Consider the following 15,342-nt stretch of genomic DNA (forward strand, 5'->3'; position numbering starts at 1 on the left):
AATCACTAAAAGTCGCATACAAAGAAACCGGCAACCAAATACCAGAAAGGGTGGGGCTCTGGATTCATCTGCTGCTTCTAAAGGAAAGAAAATTAACAGGTAAGAACATAATTTTACCTTCCTTAGCAAAGCAGCAGATGAATCCAGAGACCAATGGGATGTAGCAAAGCAATCCTTAATCTGGGTGGGAAGTAAACGCCGCCTTCGCAACGACGGAAGCATTAAAAAACCCCTATCGCATGTGCCCGCACATCCATGCAGAGATGCGGAGAGAAGGTACTCTCGGAAGACCAGTTAGCCGTGAGACAAATCTCCTCCAAGGCAAAAACCCTCTGGGCCGAGGCCAAGAAGCAGCCATCGCTCCAGCGGAATGGTCATGAAGTTCAATCGCCACCCACTCCCCCGCCAGTAGGCAAGCATAAAGAATGTCCTCCTGGACCTAATGAGCGAAGTAGGCATCGTACACCGCCATACGCCTGAGGCGTCCCTTGAAGAATATCAAAAGGAGATATAAACAACTAACAGTTGATAGAACCGAGCTCGCAGAGAACTCGACATACGTATCAAAAATTGCAGTGAATAAAAGCACTGCTCCCAATATCCCCTCCCAGGAAGAAGGAAGGAAAAAGCGAGCCTGACGGAAAAGAAAGGATGACACCCTCCTAGAAAGAAATAGTGGTACCAGCCGAACTGATACCCCATATTTTGGAAATCAGAAATAGGAATACCCGTTGAACAAGGCCTGCCACATAGAAGATTGCAGAGCTGAAGCCATGGCCACAAGAACACCCTGTTCAACGGCACAGCCCTTTGGAATCCCCAAAAGACAAGGAGGAAATAAAGCCGTCGGTAAACTGCGAAGAAATACATGAGGAATGTACTCCAAATCGTGCTCTCCCTGAGGTGCCTGAACATACCGCACTCTGTTTAGGGACTGAACTATATAAAGCTGAGAAGGAAACGAAGAGCAATCTACTCAGTCCTTGTAACAAGCCCAGAAAGGCTCCAGAAGCGGAAGGGAATTGAACGCTAAGCCCTTGGCAATACACTTGTGTCAAAAAAGGAACTCTGGAGTGGTTCAAACGTGAAGAAGCGCCCAAGAAAGGAAAAAACCCTCCAACAGGAAGCAGAAGCCACAGGAGATGTCCGTAGCACCTGGATACGAGAAGAAACAACCATCTTTGCATAACCCGTATCCGTCAGCCAAGTTTAACCAAAAAACTAGGTTGTAATACTAAAGTAGTACAAATATCCATGTGGATCGGACCCTAGGCGGGCAAAGCCGGAGACGCCAGGAAACTTCCTAGTCCAGCTATCGAAAGACTCATCAAATCCGCATCGTAACGATGGCGCCGCCAATCCAGAGAGTCTACAAATACTGTGCCCAGAAAGCGAGCTCGAAATGGCGAAACCAAGCCATCATCAGCCAGCGGAAAACACTGAAAAAGAGGAGGCAGAGGCGAGAAAGGAGCCATGCAGCCACCCCCTCTAACTCTCACTCCCTGGGCCTGCTGAAGAAGCTAGGAAGCTTAGAATTGAGAGACGAGGCTATGAGGTCTAGGTCAAGGAGAACTCACTTCCATACAAATAGCCGGAACGCCTGAGTTAAAACTCACAATATCCAGAATGGAGAAGATCTCACTATGACTAACCTGTACACTTGCTAGAGCGTACACAGTGCAGTACACCATCACATACAAAACATGAGCCATGCTCAGATTACACGGAGAGAAGTCTAAAGAAACTCATTTCCTGACCCGGAAAATGAGCTGCCAACTGAAGAGTCAGATGAGGGTCCACCCAGGAAGTAGGACCCTGACGTAACCCGCTATGGAGAATCCCACCTACAGCCCAGGCTGTTGAGAAGAACCACCATCACAATACTGACTAAAAAGGAGCTTCAGCGGAATACTGGAAGAATGGCCGAAGCCCCAGAAAGGTAGCCTGACCATGCTTCAGAGCAGAATACTAAACAAGTATCGAGTCGCCTCTCAAGACCAGACTGGTGGATCTGAGGATGGCGGGCACTGAGCCCCCCCAAACCTGCCAGGTCGGAATGTCTGGGGACCAGAAGCCAGTCCAGCAAAGACCGAGTCATGCACATGAAAAGAAAAAATCACACTGAGCAATGCTTGAGAACCATACCAAAGAACGGGAGCTCCGAGATACCGGGAACCACCGGAATAAAAGCGACTGCTGGAGCAGTATAACGGGAAAGCAATCCGAAGTTCCCAGAGGCGTCAGTAACCTGGCTCCCAGAACCTGTACCGAAACCCATACCTTTGGTCACGGATATCGAAGATGAAAACAAACCTGAGACTGGGTCCCATCACCCTAGTCCGTGGGAAGAAACACATGTCTTTCCTATATGAATACCAACAACTCCCTGATAAACCCAAAATTATCACCGGAGAAAAGAGTGCTGCGTAAATTCGACGATTCACGGCCCAAAGCACTGAGGCACAGAAACCACCCGTTTCGTGCCAGTCAAAGGGCCCGACTGGAAGACGGCCGAATCAAGCATGCCGTCCAAAAGGAAGTAAGCGAATCGCCCGGCAGTGCTGGCAGTGCCACAACGGTACCACTGCCCATCTTTGCAAAAAGGATAGAAAAGCCTGGGGGAGGCGAAATGTCCTATGCCAAAACCAAAAGCACAGCTCCAAGAGAGGCAAGCCAACCTAGTTCTGAGGGAAAATTCAACACACAGGGAAAATGTAACACATAGTGAAACACAAAGCTTTGAGCCTCCAAGAACGAACCGGAAACCTGAGGAAGATGCAAAATTGCAAGCATCCCGAAAAACAAACATCCACAGCCCCCTGAGCAAACATTATAGTGTCCTCCCCCTCCAGAAAAAGCCTGAAGAGACTCAGGAAGAAGCCAAGAGCCCCTCAGAATGCAGTGCAGAAGGTCAGGGAACATCCGGATGAGAACTTTAAGAAGAAGAAAGAAACTCTTCAAGGAAAACTCAAGTTTGACGCAATGCAAAGAGGAATATATTGGCATCATGAACACAGTACAAACTCACAGTAACGTGAGCGAAATATGTAAGGCCTCCAAAGTGAATACCCAAGAGACTCAATCAAGATGCTGCATCCACCGTCCCGTGGAAAACAGCAGACTAACAGTAACAGGTAGAGACAAAGCTCCCATCGTTAATGAGAGCTGCCGGGATAATGCCAACAGCCATATGGCGCGTGCTCTTCCGCAGGTTAATAGAATAGGTAACTGGCTCCTGGTGAGAATGAGCTGAATAGCCCTGTCTGGTCGGGGTGCCGTCTAGCATGTGTCATGAGCAGAATCAGGGGCGAGGCAACAGGCATAGAGCGTAGGACACCCTAAGCATGTGGAAGAAGAGGAAGCTGGCCCCTAGCCCTCATCAGCCCCATAGACCTTGCGGTGAGATCGGAGGGCTGCCTAGTACGCACCAGGAGTATAAAGCGACCTCCATGTGATACGCCTTAACAACCAACAGACCTCAGAGACACCCAAACCCCCAGGAAGAAGGGAAGAGCCAACCAGCCCCAAGAGAGACCCCTCACATGGTGAAGAAGGAGTTTTATAGCGCTACCAGACCTATGCAGCGTTGTACAGAGGAGGAAAGATCAATGAAACCTCTAACATACATAGCTCCTCCACCCTTCAGGGACCCTGAGAGAGACAAGAAACGCCCTGTAAGAAACATGGGAACTCTCCGGGCACTCCACTGTGCCTACCGATCACCCACGACATAGAAAAAAAACAACAACTGAGTGTCGGCGGCCACACACAGCAGAAACTTCTACTGTAAGTCCCTTGAGACATACCAGGACCGGCCCAAGAAAACTAGCAGCCTATCAGCAAATGAAGCTAGTGGAATACACACAAACACACAGCAAACTTGAGCACTGCCCCAAGGGTCAAAGCTGCCCTAACAGCCTCAATGGACCGGACCCCGAACCGGATAAGCCCAGGAACATGCTGAAAAGTCAGCAGTATAAAAACGCTCCCCGAACACACAGTGGCATCGCCGCTTTCAGAGGAGACCCAAGCGCGGGAAGCCACGCGCCAAAATCTGTCGGCTCCCAGAACCGCTCTGCAACACAGATCCGGAGCCCCGCCATGGCCGAAATATCTGAAAATACACCGTGGGGAGGAAAATAAACAAAGGCCGGCGCATGAACTCAACTGCATTGGAGAACAAGCGTACGCCGTTCGCACTCCGGAAAGACCCGGCTCCCGGACAGTGACCGAAGAACACACCCGGAGCCGATCTCACCTCCCCGCGGCCACACTGGGAGCCGTGCAAATATGCGTCTCCCCAAGACAACACCGGGAGCCGCTCAAATATGCCCCCCCCCCCCACTGGCTGCTTGTAACGCTGAGGAGGAACAGCCCTAGAGACTCACAACCACTGCAGCTCTTATTGCCAGGGAAAGAAAGAAGCGTGTGCTTCTACCACGTGGGAAGGCACCGGCTCCCTTAACCAAGCATAGCCCTGCACCGAAGCCACTCCGGAGAAAACCAAACGTTTCCCGACAAGAAAACAGCGGCTAACAAAAGAAAAGTACTAGCCAGAAGAACAGTGAAACAACCGAGCTCACCCCAGCACAAAACAGCACCCGCAGGTCAAATACAAGAAGAGTTAAACATATACTCACAACCTTGTAAGGAGAGCCAGTTGCTCAGCACTAGTAGGGCAGAAATACTCTACGGGGAACCACCAGCGTTCATACCGGCAAAAAACAGCCCCGCAGTTCCAATACAAAGTGAAATAAACATATACTCACCACCTTGTTAGTAGTGCTGGCAAATGCTTAGTACTAGCAGGGCAAAACATTAGCTGGAAGTCCCTTTTTGTTTTTTTTTTTTTGTTTTTGTTTTTTTAAGGGAAAGAAGAAAAATTAGGGACAAAGGCAGACCCTCTATCATCGGAGGGAGGTTGAGGCAGGGACAAGGGGGGGCCCAAGTGTAACCTCTAAAGCCGGCACCGTTTAGCCGGACACCCCTGTCTCACTGAAGAGAAAAAATCTCAACAGGGGAAACAGAATGGCAGTCTCACTGAAGAGATAACCTCAACAGGAGGTAATAAAGTTCCAGTCACAGCCAGAATCCAGGAGCTAGTTGAATAGCGACTTCAACCTGCTGGGAGATAGAGAATACTGATGAGACAGGAGGAGTGCCAGCAAATAAGTACACCTATTAATCAGTTTCTCTATCTCCACCTGCTGGTAGATGTGAGCTATCCCATTAGTCTCTGGATTCATCTGCTGCTTTGCTAAGGAAATTTTATTATTAGGCCTATCATTGGCATGTACTGCACACCTACTTCTGAGGGAATACTGCACAACTGTGCAGCACAGAGCAGAATTATGCACAGACATGAGCCGTAGCAGCAGCTCTGCTCACTCTCTCTCCCCATCCCTCACTGAGCTTGCGCAACAAGGAGGGGATAGTATATCACTGCACATCAAGTCACGTCTTCCTCCTGTGCCGGCTTAGACCCAACTGTTTATGTGAACTGTTGCTGCCCATGGCGGAGAATATGGGAGGGCCAGAGCAAAAGAAAGTGTACTGTGGAGGATTTGAGACAGAGCACGGTCAGAATATACCACTGGGGTGAAAGCAGCAAGCTGAAAGTTTGCCATTGGTTTGTGGGGGGATCAAGTCTGAAGTGTGCCATGGTGGAGGATGGCAGGACAGATAGTAATAGCTGGGGTGGGGGATGGAAGAATGAGAAGTGGGAGTATTGCATGCGGGAGAAGACTTTGGGGGTGAACAGAATTAGTGGTCTTGTTTCAAGATAGAGGGAGAGAGGACTACAGAGGCTGGAGTCTAAGAAAGGAAAAGGCAGAAGAGGATTTCAGGGTTTATGATGGGAGACTCCTGTGCAAACACACACTATAAACAATTCTGCAGAATTTTAAAATTGTGTGCTAATTTTTCCATCCCTTCAGTAACTCTCTGTGCTGTTTCTCTCCCATCCTTCACAATCTCTACTTCTGCTTAACCACCATCCTACCCCAATCTCTCTCCTTCCTTCAACCCGTAACTCTTTCCAATCACCAGTGCTGTCATGAAACAGAAACTTAAAATCTATCAATCAATGGTGGGAGAAGGCCCTCCACAATCAGAGGTCTCATCACTGGGAACAGGTGGCACTGGGCACTGCTAGCAGTCAGATAAGAAGTGTGACGGGGAAGAGGAGGTGAAGGACAGCGGGCAAATTTTGTGCCTATTGGTAAGGCAGGAAATTAGGGGTCTAGACTAAGACAAATATATCTTATAAAATCTGGATCATCACATATTGAAGGGATAGCAAAATAAAATCATGTTGAGTATACTAATGGAAGAATGCTTATATACTCAACATGATTTTATATATATACTGTAGCTCTTTAAGCACCTTTAATACTAGATAAAACAATTAATGCAGCTGACCCTGGAAATGCAAGATTAAAATGCTATTTATCACTGGACTAAACTTCAGAACAAATTGCAGAAAATTTTTTGGAGATCAGCTTCATGCACTGGAGTGTAGGAGCAGCCTAATGGTTAGTGCATTAAGCCAAGAGTCTAGGAAACTGCATTCAATTTCCATGGTAGCTCCTTATGACTCCGATCAAGTCACTTAACCTTCCGCTGCCCCAGGTACAAAACTTAGGTTGTTAGCCCATTAAGAACAGAGGAAGTACCTGCATATAATATATGTAAGAGAAGATTAAGTTCTTACCTCAATCTTCTTTCTTGTAGGGAGGGTCAGGAGTCCTGACTAATAGGTACTTTCCATTTACTCACGAGGATTACAGAAGATGATATCTACATTTTTCAACTCTGCCTCCTTGTGTCAATGGGCAGTGCCCCATCTCCTCAGTTCACACTAAAGTAGTTGATCACCCCTAAAAGAGGAGAAACAAGGAGGGCACGGGGATTCACGTCTAATTCTGCTCTGTAACAAAGATAATTAAACAGCATGAAACTCAATACCAACAAAGGTGGACCTAAATATGCCACCTATCTGTGTGCAACCAGAACAGTTATACAGCTGTTATAGGCTCTCCTATGGACTTTGCCTTTGTGAACTAGTGCATCACGTACTGCACTTCTTTTGACGGGTGCATCATTTGCTCTCTTATCAAGCCGCAAATTGGGAGGCAGATTTGCATCTATTGTTACATACTTCAAATTCTTATTTACATTATGCAATTCTCTGTACAGATTTCTTTATATTGTTAACCACATCGAACTGCAAAGGCAGCAGCAGGCTGATGCGACATCTGATAGGAAGAGCGTCAGGACTTCTGTCCCTCCCTACAGGAAAGATTATCAAAGTAAGAACCTAATCTTCTCTTCCAGTGCAGGAGGGACAGAAGCCCCAACTAATGGGACGTACCAAAGCAATTTCCTGAGACTAGGGCGGTGCAGATGAGCCTGCTGCGAGCACCGATGGAAAGCTGAGGTTCATTTGTGCCACCGTGTCCTCTCTGTAAAAGTATGGAGAGTGGACCATGTGGCTGTCCTACCAATCTCCCCAGATGGAACTGCCCAGGACTCTGCCCATGATGAGGCCAAGCCTCTGATGGGATGTACTTTAAAAAAAATAATAATAATAAATCAGTGGCTGTTTATCACAGCCTATGTACACAGAGGCAAAGACATTGCAAAACCATCTGGAAAATGTCTTCAAGGCTGCTTTGCCTGTTCAGTAAGGATGGATAAAACAAAATAAATGGTCAGAGACAATAGAATGGCAGTCTCGCTGAAGAGAAACCTCAACAGGAGATGTGTGCTATCCCATTGGTCTCTGGATTCATCTGCTGCTGTTGCTAGGGAAAGGTTTGTTATGCCCCCCCTGCCCCCAGGTACAGTCCTCTGAGACACAGACTGTATCTTCTCCCAGGCAGAGCTGCCCCAGGATTTCTGGGAACCTCTGTAGCACAAGGAAGCTTCAAAATCAGATAAAAACAAACCTGAAAATATAAATAGATGCAGAGCAGAAAAAGTCACCACCTTAACTCACTTTCAGAAAGAAAAACTGAGAAAATGGGGCACTGCCCAGTGACACAAGGAGGAAGAGTTGAAAAACGTAAATGCCGCCTTCTGCAATCCTCATGAGTAAATGGAAAGTACCCATTAGTTAGGACTCCTGTCCCTCCTGCACTGGCAACCACTTTGGTCATATCCACAGAAAGGGGGCATAATCAAATCCATTACATTTTACCCACTGTGGCACAAAGATTCCAATTTTGGATAAGCACAAGTCAGGCGTAACTTCAAAACGAATAAGGTGTTCAGGTTCAGAGAAGGAGAGAGGGTGATGACCAGTATACAGACAGATCCTCTTATCAGTGAGCTGTACTAAGGAGTATCCTAGGAAGAAGCAATTTCCTTCAGTTGGCTGGACAAGTGTATTATAGGGAAGATAATCAAAGATAGAGGACTATAAAAGAGAAAGACAAAAATTATTTGTAGGACCAAGAGGAAATCCAGTTTCCAACTACACTTCTGGAAAAAAAAAGATGAAGGAAATAAAGTTTTAGAAACAAATAAGGAGGAAGTAGAATTATGATGGGATGAGTCCATTAAAGTGCTGGACGCTTGATGGGGAATGTAACAGGTTTATTTTTAATCATTTAATTTTGTGCTGTATAAGAATTATATTAATTTTGATAGCTATTTTGATGTTTATGGAATATAAAGTTTTTAGAAAAAAATTATAACGGGGCCTTATGAGCATGTGCTCATAGACATTAGCGTGAGCTAAATGTTGCCCAGTCCATTTTATACCTATAGGCCACATGGCACTAAGCACACTCTAACACCTATTAGTGTGTGCTAAGTTTTAGTAAAAGACTAAAACTTCCCCCAATAAACTCAACATGTAACTAAACTCTGGAATTCATTGCCAGAGAATGTGGTGAAAACAGTTATCTTAGCAAGGTTTAAAAATGGTTTGGATAATTTCCTAAAATAAAAGTCCATAAGCCATTATTGAGATGGCTTGGAGAAATCAACTGCTTATTCCTAGGATAAGCAGCATAAAATCTGTTTTATTCCTTGGGATCGTGCCAGGTACTTGTGACCTAGATTGGCCATTATTGGAAACAGGATACTGGGCTTGATGGGCCTTCATTAAACTAAGCTAAACCTTAAGTTTGCATACCGTATCATCTCCATAAAGATAGAGCTCGACATGGTTTACAGGTAATTCAATAAATGAGGGAAGGACATAATAAGAAATTAAAGGTTATGAAGAGGATAGCTAGCTTTTTATTTTAAATAGATAGCTTTACATTTTGGAGAAAAGCCAGGTTTTAAGATGTTTTCGGAATAATTGGAATGAGCCTAGGTTCCAAAGCGGGGCAGGGAGGTTATTCCAAAGCTCAGTAAATTTGAAGAAAAGGGATTTCCCTAATTTACCTGCATACATGACACCTTTTAATGAGGGGAAAGATAGTTTGAGTATGTGGGTGGATCTGGTAGTGTCAGGTCTCGAAGAATTCCAGGATACTGGGATTAGGGGAGGAAGAATGCCATACAGGATCTTGAAAATTAAGCAGGTACATTTAAAGTGAATCCTAGAAATCACCGGAAGCCAGTGAAGTTTTGACAGAAGCGGGAAAACATGATCGCATTTGCTTTTTGTGAAGATCAACCTAGCTGAAGTCTTTGAAGATTTTTCTTGATTAGACTTAGATAGATGGAATTACAATAGTCCAGTCTGGAAAGAATGATTGATTATACAAGGACCGCAAAATGTTGTTGGCGGAAGCAGGATCTCAATTTCCTCAGCATGTGAAGACTAAAAAAACATTTTTTTACCAGAGAGTTGAGATGATCATTAAAGGAAAGCGTAGAGTCAATAATGATGCCCGAAACTTTGCTTGAGAATTAGATCTGCAGTGAGGGACCAGAAGATAGTGAAATGAGCGTGGGTAACTGATCTAATTTTGGGCCAAGCCAGAGTAGTTTTGTTTTGGATTCATTCAGCTTCATTAGTACAGAGAGGGCCCAGGATTCGAGCTTCGTTATGCAAGCTGTTATATTTTCGGTGCGATTAGTGAGGTTCAAATCTATCTTGAGAAGGACAAGGATGTCATCTGCATATGTAAATAGAGATTCAAAGGGAGATAGATGGAAGAATTTTAAAGAAGACATAAATGTTGAAAAGAATAGGGGACAGGGGTGATCCCTGGGGAACACCACATAGCAGTCTCCAAGGAGAAGACATGGTTCCATTCATGTTAACAGTGTAAGAGCGGGATCATAAAAATTTCGAGAACCAGTCTAAGACTATGGAATCAATGCCTATTTCAGAAAGTTGGTAAATTAGGATATCGTGGTGGACAAACAACTCTTGTATGTTCTTATGAGTACACAGTGAAATAAATTTATGCTGCTTAATATATTTTAAGAGCTTTATTGATAATGTGTCTACCATCATAACTAACAGTGTCAATGAGGATAGCTAGCAAGATCAAACATACTGATAAAATGGCCATTGGGCTGACAAAATAATAATAATAATAAACAGCATGTTGGTTACATGATGATAATGTTTGTATTTTGGTAAACCGCTTCAGTCTAGGTGGGTTAGAATTTTTTTAAATAAATAAATAAAATGACCTAAGGTTTAATTCTGGGGCTGTTTTACCATTGGGGCTGTAAACAAACGGTTATAAAGAAACACTTTACATGCAGAGTAGAAAATTTAGCACTTATGTCAAACTGATGCTCAAGAACTTAAAAAGGTAGAGAAAAGAAAATGAAACATCTTACCTGTCCTCCAACCAACTGGAGAAGTGCAAAGTTAACAGGAAGAGTATCAATGTCTGTATTGATAGCAGTTTGATCAAAAGGACAGGCCTTTCGGTGAAGTTTGTTCAAGCAGGTCTTACAGACGGTATGTGAACAGCCTAAGCTGATGGGTTTATGCACCATCTCATCAAATTCATTGTAGCAAATAGGACAGGACAGGAACTCTGTCCACTGAGCTGCCTGTACAGGCATTGTGGAAGCAAGAAGCACGTTTAGTGGTTTAACATAACATTTTCTTCTTTTTTATTTTGGAACCTGTAGGAATAAGAGAAAAAAAGGAAAATATTTACCTTGTCTTTTGTTTTTTTCACTCTTAGACTACTTACGCTATAGCTTTCTATTAGTCACTGTACCATCCTCACCTCCAGTTAACCTACTGGAACTAGCACAACTTGAGCTTATACTATTCATGTGGGAGTTTAAAATGCCTGATGCTAGACCAGGCTTGTCCGAGTTCAGTCCTCGAGTGTTGCAAACAAGCCAGATTTTCAAGATATCACCAATGAAATATGCATAAGAATATATGCAGATCTCTCATGCATATTCATTAGGAATATCTTAAAAACCTGGTCTGCTTATCGCCCTCGAGGACTGAATTTGAATAAGCTTGTGCTAAACCCATTCTACAAGTAAAAAACAATAATACCAATACTTTATTTTGACCTCAATCGTAGTTCATTTGTGAACTGCTAGCAGTTTCAGAAAGTACAGTACAAATACTGAAAAGTTTTGTATATTTATGCCAAAAACAGAAACCAATGAGCACTATGATACACAAAAAAAGCATTTCCACAATCTTGCTTTTATTTTCTCTGTTCTCATTTACAATTTACTGACTTATTTTTGTGGTGATTGTTGATAACAGAGCTATTGCCATTCTGACTTTTTAAAACTGACAGATCAAGACCACTAGCCTTCCCTCTGCTGTGTCACTGATAACACAGCAGAAGGAAGCCCTGGCAGGGGGGGGGCTGTGAGCAGCCCATTCAGGGGTTGCCTCTTCTGGCTGGCCACCACCACTGCAGCTGCTGCTTTAGGATGTCTGAAGGTATGTCAGATCTCACGGTTGGGGAGGGGGAGGTGAGTGTTGGTTAGTAGGTGCTGCTCAGAGTGATAGGAGGGAGGGATGGATGGATGGAAAGCTGCTGCATATAGGGGGGAGAGAGGAAGAATTGTTGGATATGGGGTGGAGGAGAGGAAGGGGAAGATGAAACAAAGAGGTAGAAAGGGTTGAAGGAGAAATCCTGCATATTTAGAGGAGGGGAAGGAGCATGCATGGAGAAGAGAGGGAGAAATGTTGGACATAGGGTGGAGGGTAGGCAGAGATGGTACATGGGGAGAGAGAAAGAAATGTTGCACATGATAATGGAGGGGGGGAAGGGAGAGATGCTGCATTGAGGAAAATAGAGAGGTTTGACACAGGGCGGAGAGAGAAAGAGAGAGAAAGAAAGAAAGAAAGAACCCCCCCCCCAAAAAAAAAAAAACAAAAAAAACCAGTGCTGAAAAACAGAAATGCTGGATTTGGCAATGGAAGGGAAGGTAAAGATGATAAAGATTAAAGATTGATGGTGAGCATGGAGAAAGAAAACTTCAAATGAGCAGGAGACTTGGGCGAGCAAGTTAACAGAAGACAAACAGAAACCAGAGCCTGGGACCAATATGATCTGAATAATAAAATGACCAGACAACAAAAGGTAGAAAAATAATTTTATTTTCTATTTTGTGATTACAATGTGTCGGATTTGAAATGTGTATCCTGCCAGAGCTGGTGTTAAACAGCGAGTACGAGGCTAGGACCTAACAGAGAGGAAGTGTCTTTTTTGTTTATACCACAGCGCCAGTGTGGGGTTGGAGAAGGCAAAGGGGAGTGGGGTGGGTGAAGAGGCTAAAAAATAAACCCGCCAGGACATTTGGGGAAAAAAAAAAAAGTCTGATTGGGCGGGAAAAGTGAATCGAATTGAAAAAAAAAAAAAAAATCAATTCAATAGGCCAAACCAAATCGAAAATTTTTTCCCTGAATCGGGCACCACTATTCAGGACCTAGGCACTGGACACACCAGTTATGTGGGTCAGTAGCCAAAATAGTTCTGTTACACTAGGTACACTGTTTGAAGTCTTTGGAGGACTGGACATCGAGAGGGAACACTACTGGCGCTAGGTAGTTGAATAGATGGCGAGTTGAAAATGACTTGATGTACCCGGCTTGAAATCAGGCCAAGTTGAGCCCGAAGACCCAAAACTAAAATGTGGTCAAAACTGAAAAAAACTGAGTCGGATAAAAGACAAAATAAAATGAAAAACTATAAAAGCAGTAAAGATAAAACCAAATGGGAAGGCACAAAAAATTGAATAGTTTTATGCACTTGGAGAAACTCCAAAAAACACCGGGCTTCTCAGTTCCACGGAAAACTGAGAACTAATGATTCCATGAGCCAACATTGGGCGGGAAGGCACTGGTGCATGTGCGGTACGGGTGGTTTTGAAACCGTTCAGTCTTTTAAAGTGACAGTACACTTTTGCACTGTCTTTAACAGGCTCCATGGATGGCCTCACTCCCACATGTGAGAATATGCTGCTTGCTTGTCCCCTAGGATAAGCACCGGTCCCCCTTATGGGGGAGGGGGGATGAGACTTGTACAGAATAATGGTCAAGCATCTGGAGCTGTGTCTATTTGCAAAGGGGTACCACAAGCTTCTGCACTCTCAGCATTGATGTTTAACCTTTATTTAGTTTCATTATGAAATGTATTTCAGGATCTGAATGTGAGTTATCATTTTTATACAGACAACATTAATTTCTTTTTCTCAATTGATTGGGAAACTGAATTACAGTCAAAATTATCAATGTCTATGTGCTGTTGATATTCTAGTGCACCTTAGTAAAAGGACCCCTAAGTATCTTAATAAAAAAATTTGGCCTGTGTTTTAGATTTCAGCCCCTTATTTGATTGAGTTTGACACCCCTGCTCTAAGGCCTTCCACACAAATCTTAAGATGCACTACACCTTCTCCTTGCCTTTGGTGACCAGTAACTTCCAGGTGATTAAGTTTGTGGACGATACAAAGTTATTCAGAATAGTGAAGACACAGGGGGATTGCGAAGATCTACAAAGTGACATAATCAAGCTCGAGAAATGGGCAGCGACATGGCAAATGAGGTTCAACGTGGATAAGTGCAAAGTGATGCATGTCGGTAACAAAAATCTCATGTACGAATACAGGATGTCCGGGGTGGTACTTGGAGAGACCCTCCCAGGATAGAGACTTGGGAGTTCTTATCGACAAGTCGATGAAGCCGTCTGCACAATGTGCTGCGGCGGCAAAAAGGGCAAACAGAATGCTAGGAATGATAAAGAAGGGGATCACGAACAGATCGGAGAAGGTTATCATGCCACTGTACTGAACCATGGTGCGCCCTCACCTGGAGTACTGCGTCCAGCACTGGTCGCCGTACATGAAGAAAGACACGGTACTACTCGAAAGGGTCCAGAGAAGAGCGACTAAAATGGTCAAGGGGCTGGAGGAGTTGCTGTACAGTGAGAGATTAGAGAAACTGGGCCTCTTCTCCCTTGAAAAGAGGAGACAGAGAGGAGACATGATCGAAACATTCAAAATACTAAAGGGAATAGACTTAGTAGATAAAGACAGACTGTTTAGAGAATGACACGGGGAAAAAATCTGTCCCCGTCACTGCAACGTCCCCGGCCCACCATCCTCTGCACCGCCCCGCAACCACCGTTCCCTTCACCGCCCCGTCACCGTCACCACCATCCCTTTCACCGCCCCATCACCACCACTGCAATCCCATTCACCGCCCCGTCACCATCCCCGCAGCATCCATATAAGCCTCAGTACTGCGAAACACCATGAAGACAGAAGAGAGTTCTGCCACTACTACTACTGGACTGAGAATCTGTTTCAGTGCCTCTGCCCTGTAGTAAAAACAGAACATAAAATAAATCAATTAACTTGTCCTCCTTTTCAATGACGTGTCCCCCATGTTCACCTATAACTCGAATCAGGTCAATTGTGCACACTAAAAATGCAGGAGGATCTGGAACGTGAGCGCAGGCAGGCAGTGATACAAAAACAGCAGACACCCGACCGACTGCAGTGTTCCGCCATCTCCCTCCCTCCATCTCACCTTAGATGTAGAGTATGCCGGCTTTCTTTTTCGCCCAGCCGCATGTGCGGGTGCTCATTTGTTCAATATTCTCCTCTGACGCAACCGGAAACAGGAAGTTGCAAGAGAGGAGAAGATTGATCAACGCGAGCGCAGCTTTTTGAATGCATGCGGCTGGGCGAAAAAGAAAGCCGGCATACTCTACATTAGTGTTTTTCAACCTTTTTACACCCGTGGACCAGCAGAAATAAAAGAATTATTTTGTGGACCAGCAAACTACTAGGACTAAAATTTTAAAACCCTGTTTCCGCCCCATCTCCGCAAGCTCAGTCACCTCAGTAACTATAAAAAAATAGACAAATATAGTGCAAAATATAGACAGCAGATATAAATTCTCAAAACTGACACATTTTGATCACTAA

General features: G+C 44.5%; 1 protein-coding gene across 3 annotated transcripts in view; it reads right to left on the reverse strand.

The window, feature by feature from the left end:
- The window catches only part of RC3H2 (ring finger and CCCH-type domains 2), a 219,623-nt gene that overhangs the window by 169,770 nt on the left and 34,511 nt on the right, over window positions 1-15,342 (reverse strand). For 2 of the 3 annotated variants that reach the window (XM_033961628.1, XM_033961629.1), the window contains exon 2: window positions 10,759-11,052. In XM_033961628.1, the coding sequence (XP_033817519.1) occupies window positions 10,759-10,989 (231 nt within the window). In that variant the 5' untranslated portion in view covers window positions 10,990-11,052. Of the gene's footprint in view, window positions 1-6,712; window positions 6,844-10,758; window positions 11,053-15,342 lie in introns of those variants that run through there. The other variant, XM_033961630.1, reaches the window with a different exon arrangement.

This window comes from Geotrypetes seraphini, chromosome 10 (genome assembly GCF_902459505.1).
Source record: "Geotrypetes seraphini chromosome 10, aGeoSer1.1, whole genome shotgun sequence".
NCBI classification, from domain to species: Eukaryota; Metazoa; Chordata; class Amphibia; order Gymnophiona; family Dermophiidae; genus Geotrypetes; species Geotrypetes seraphini.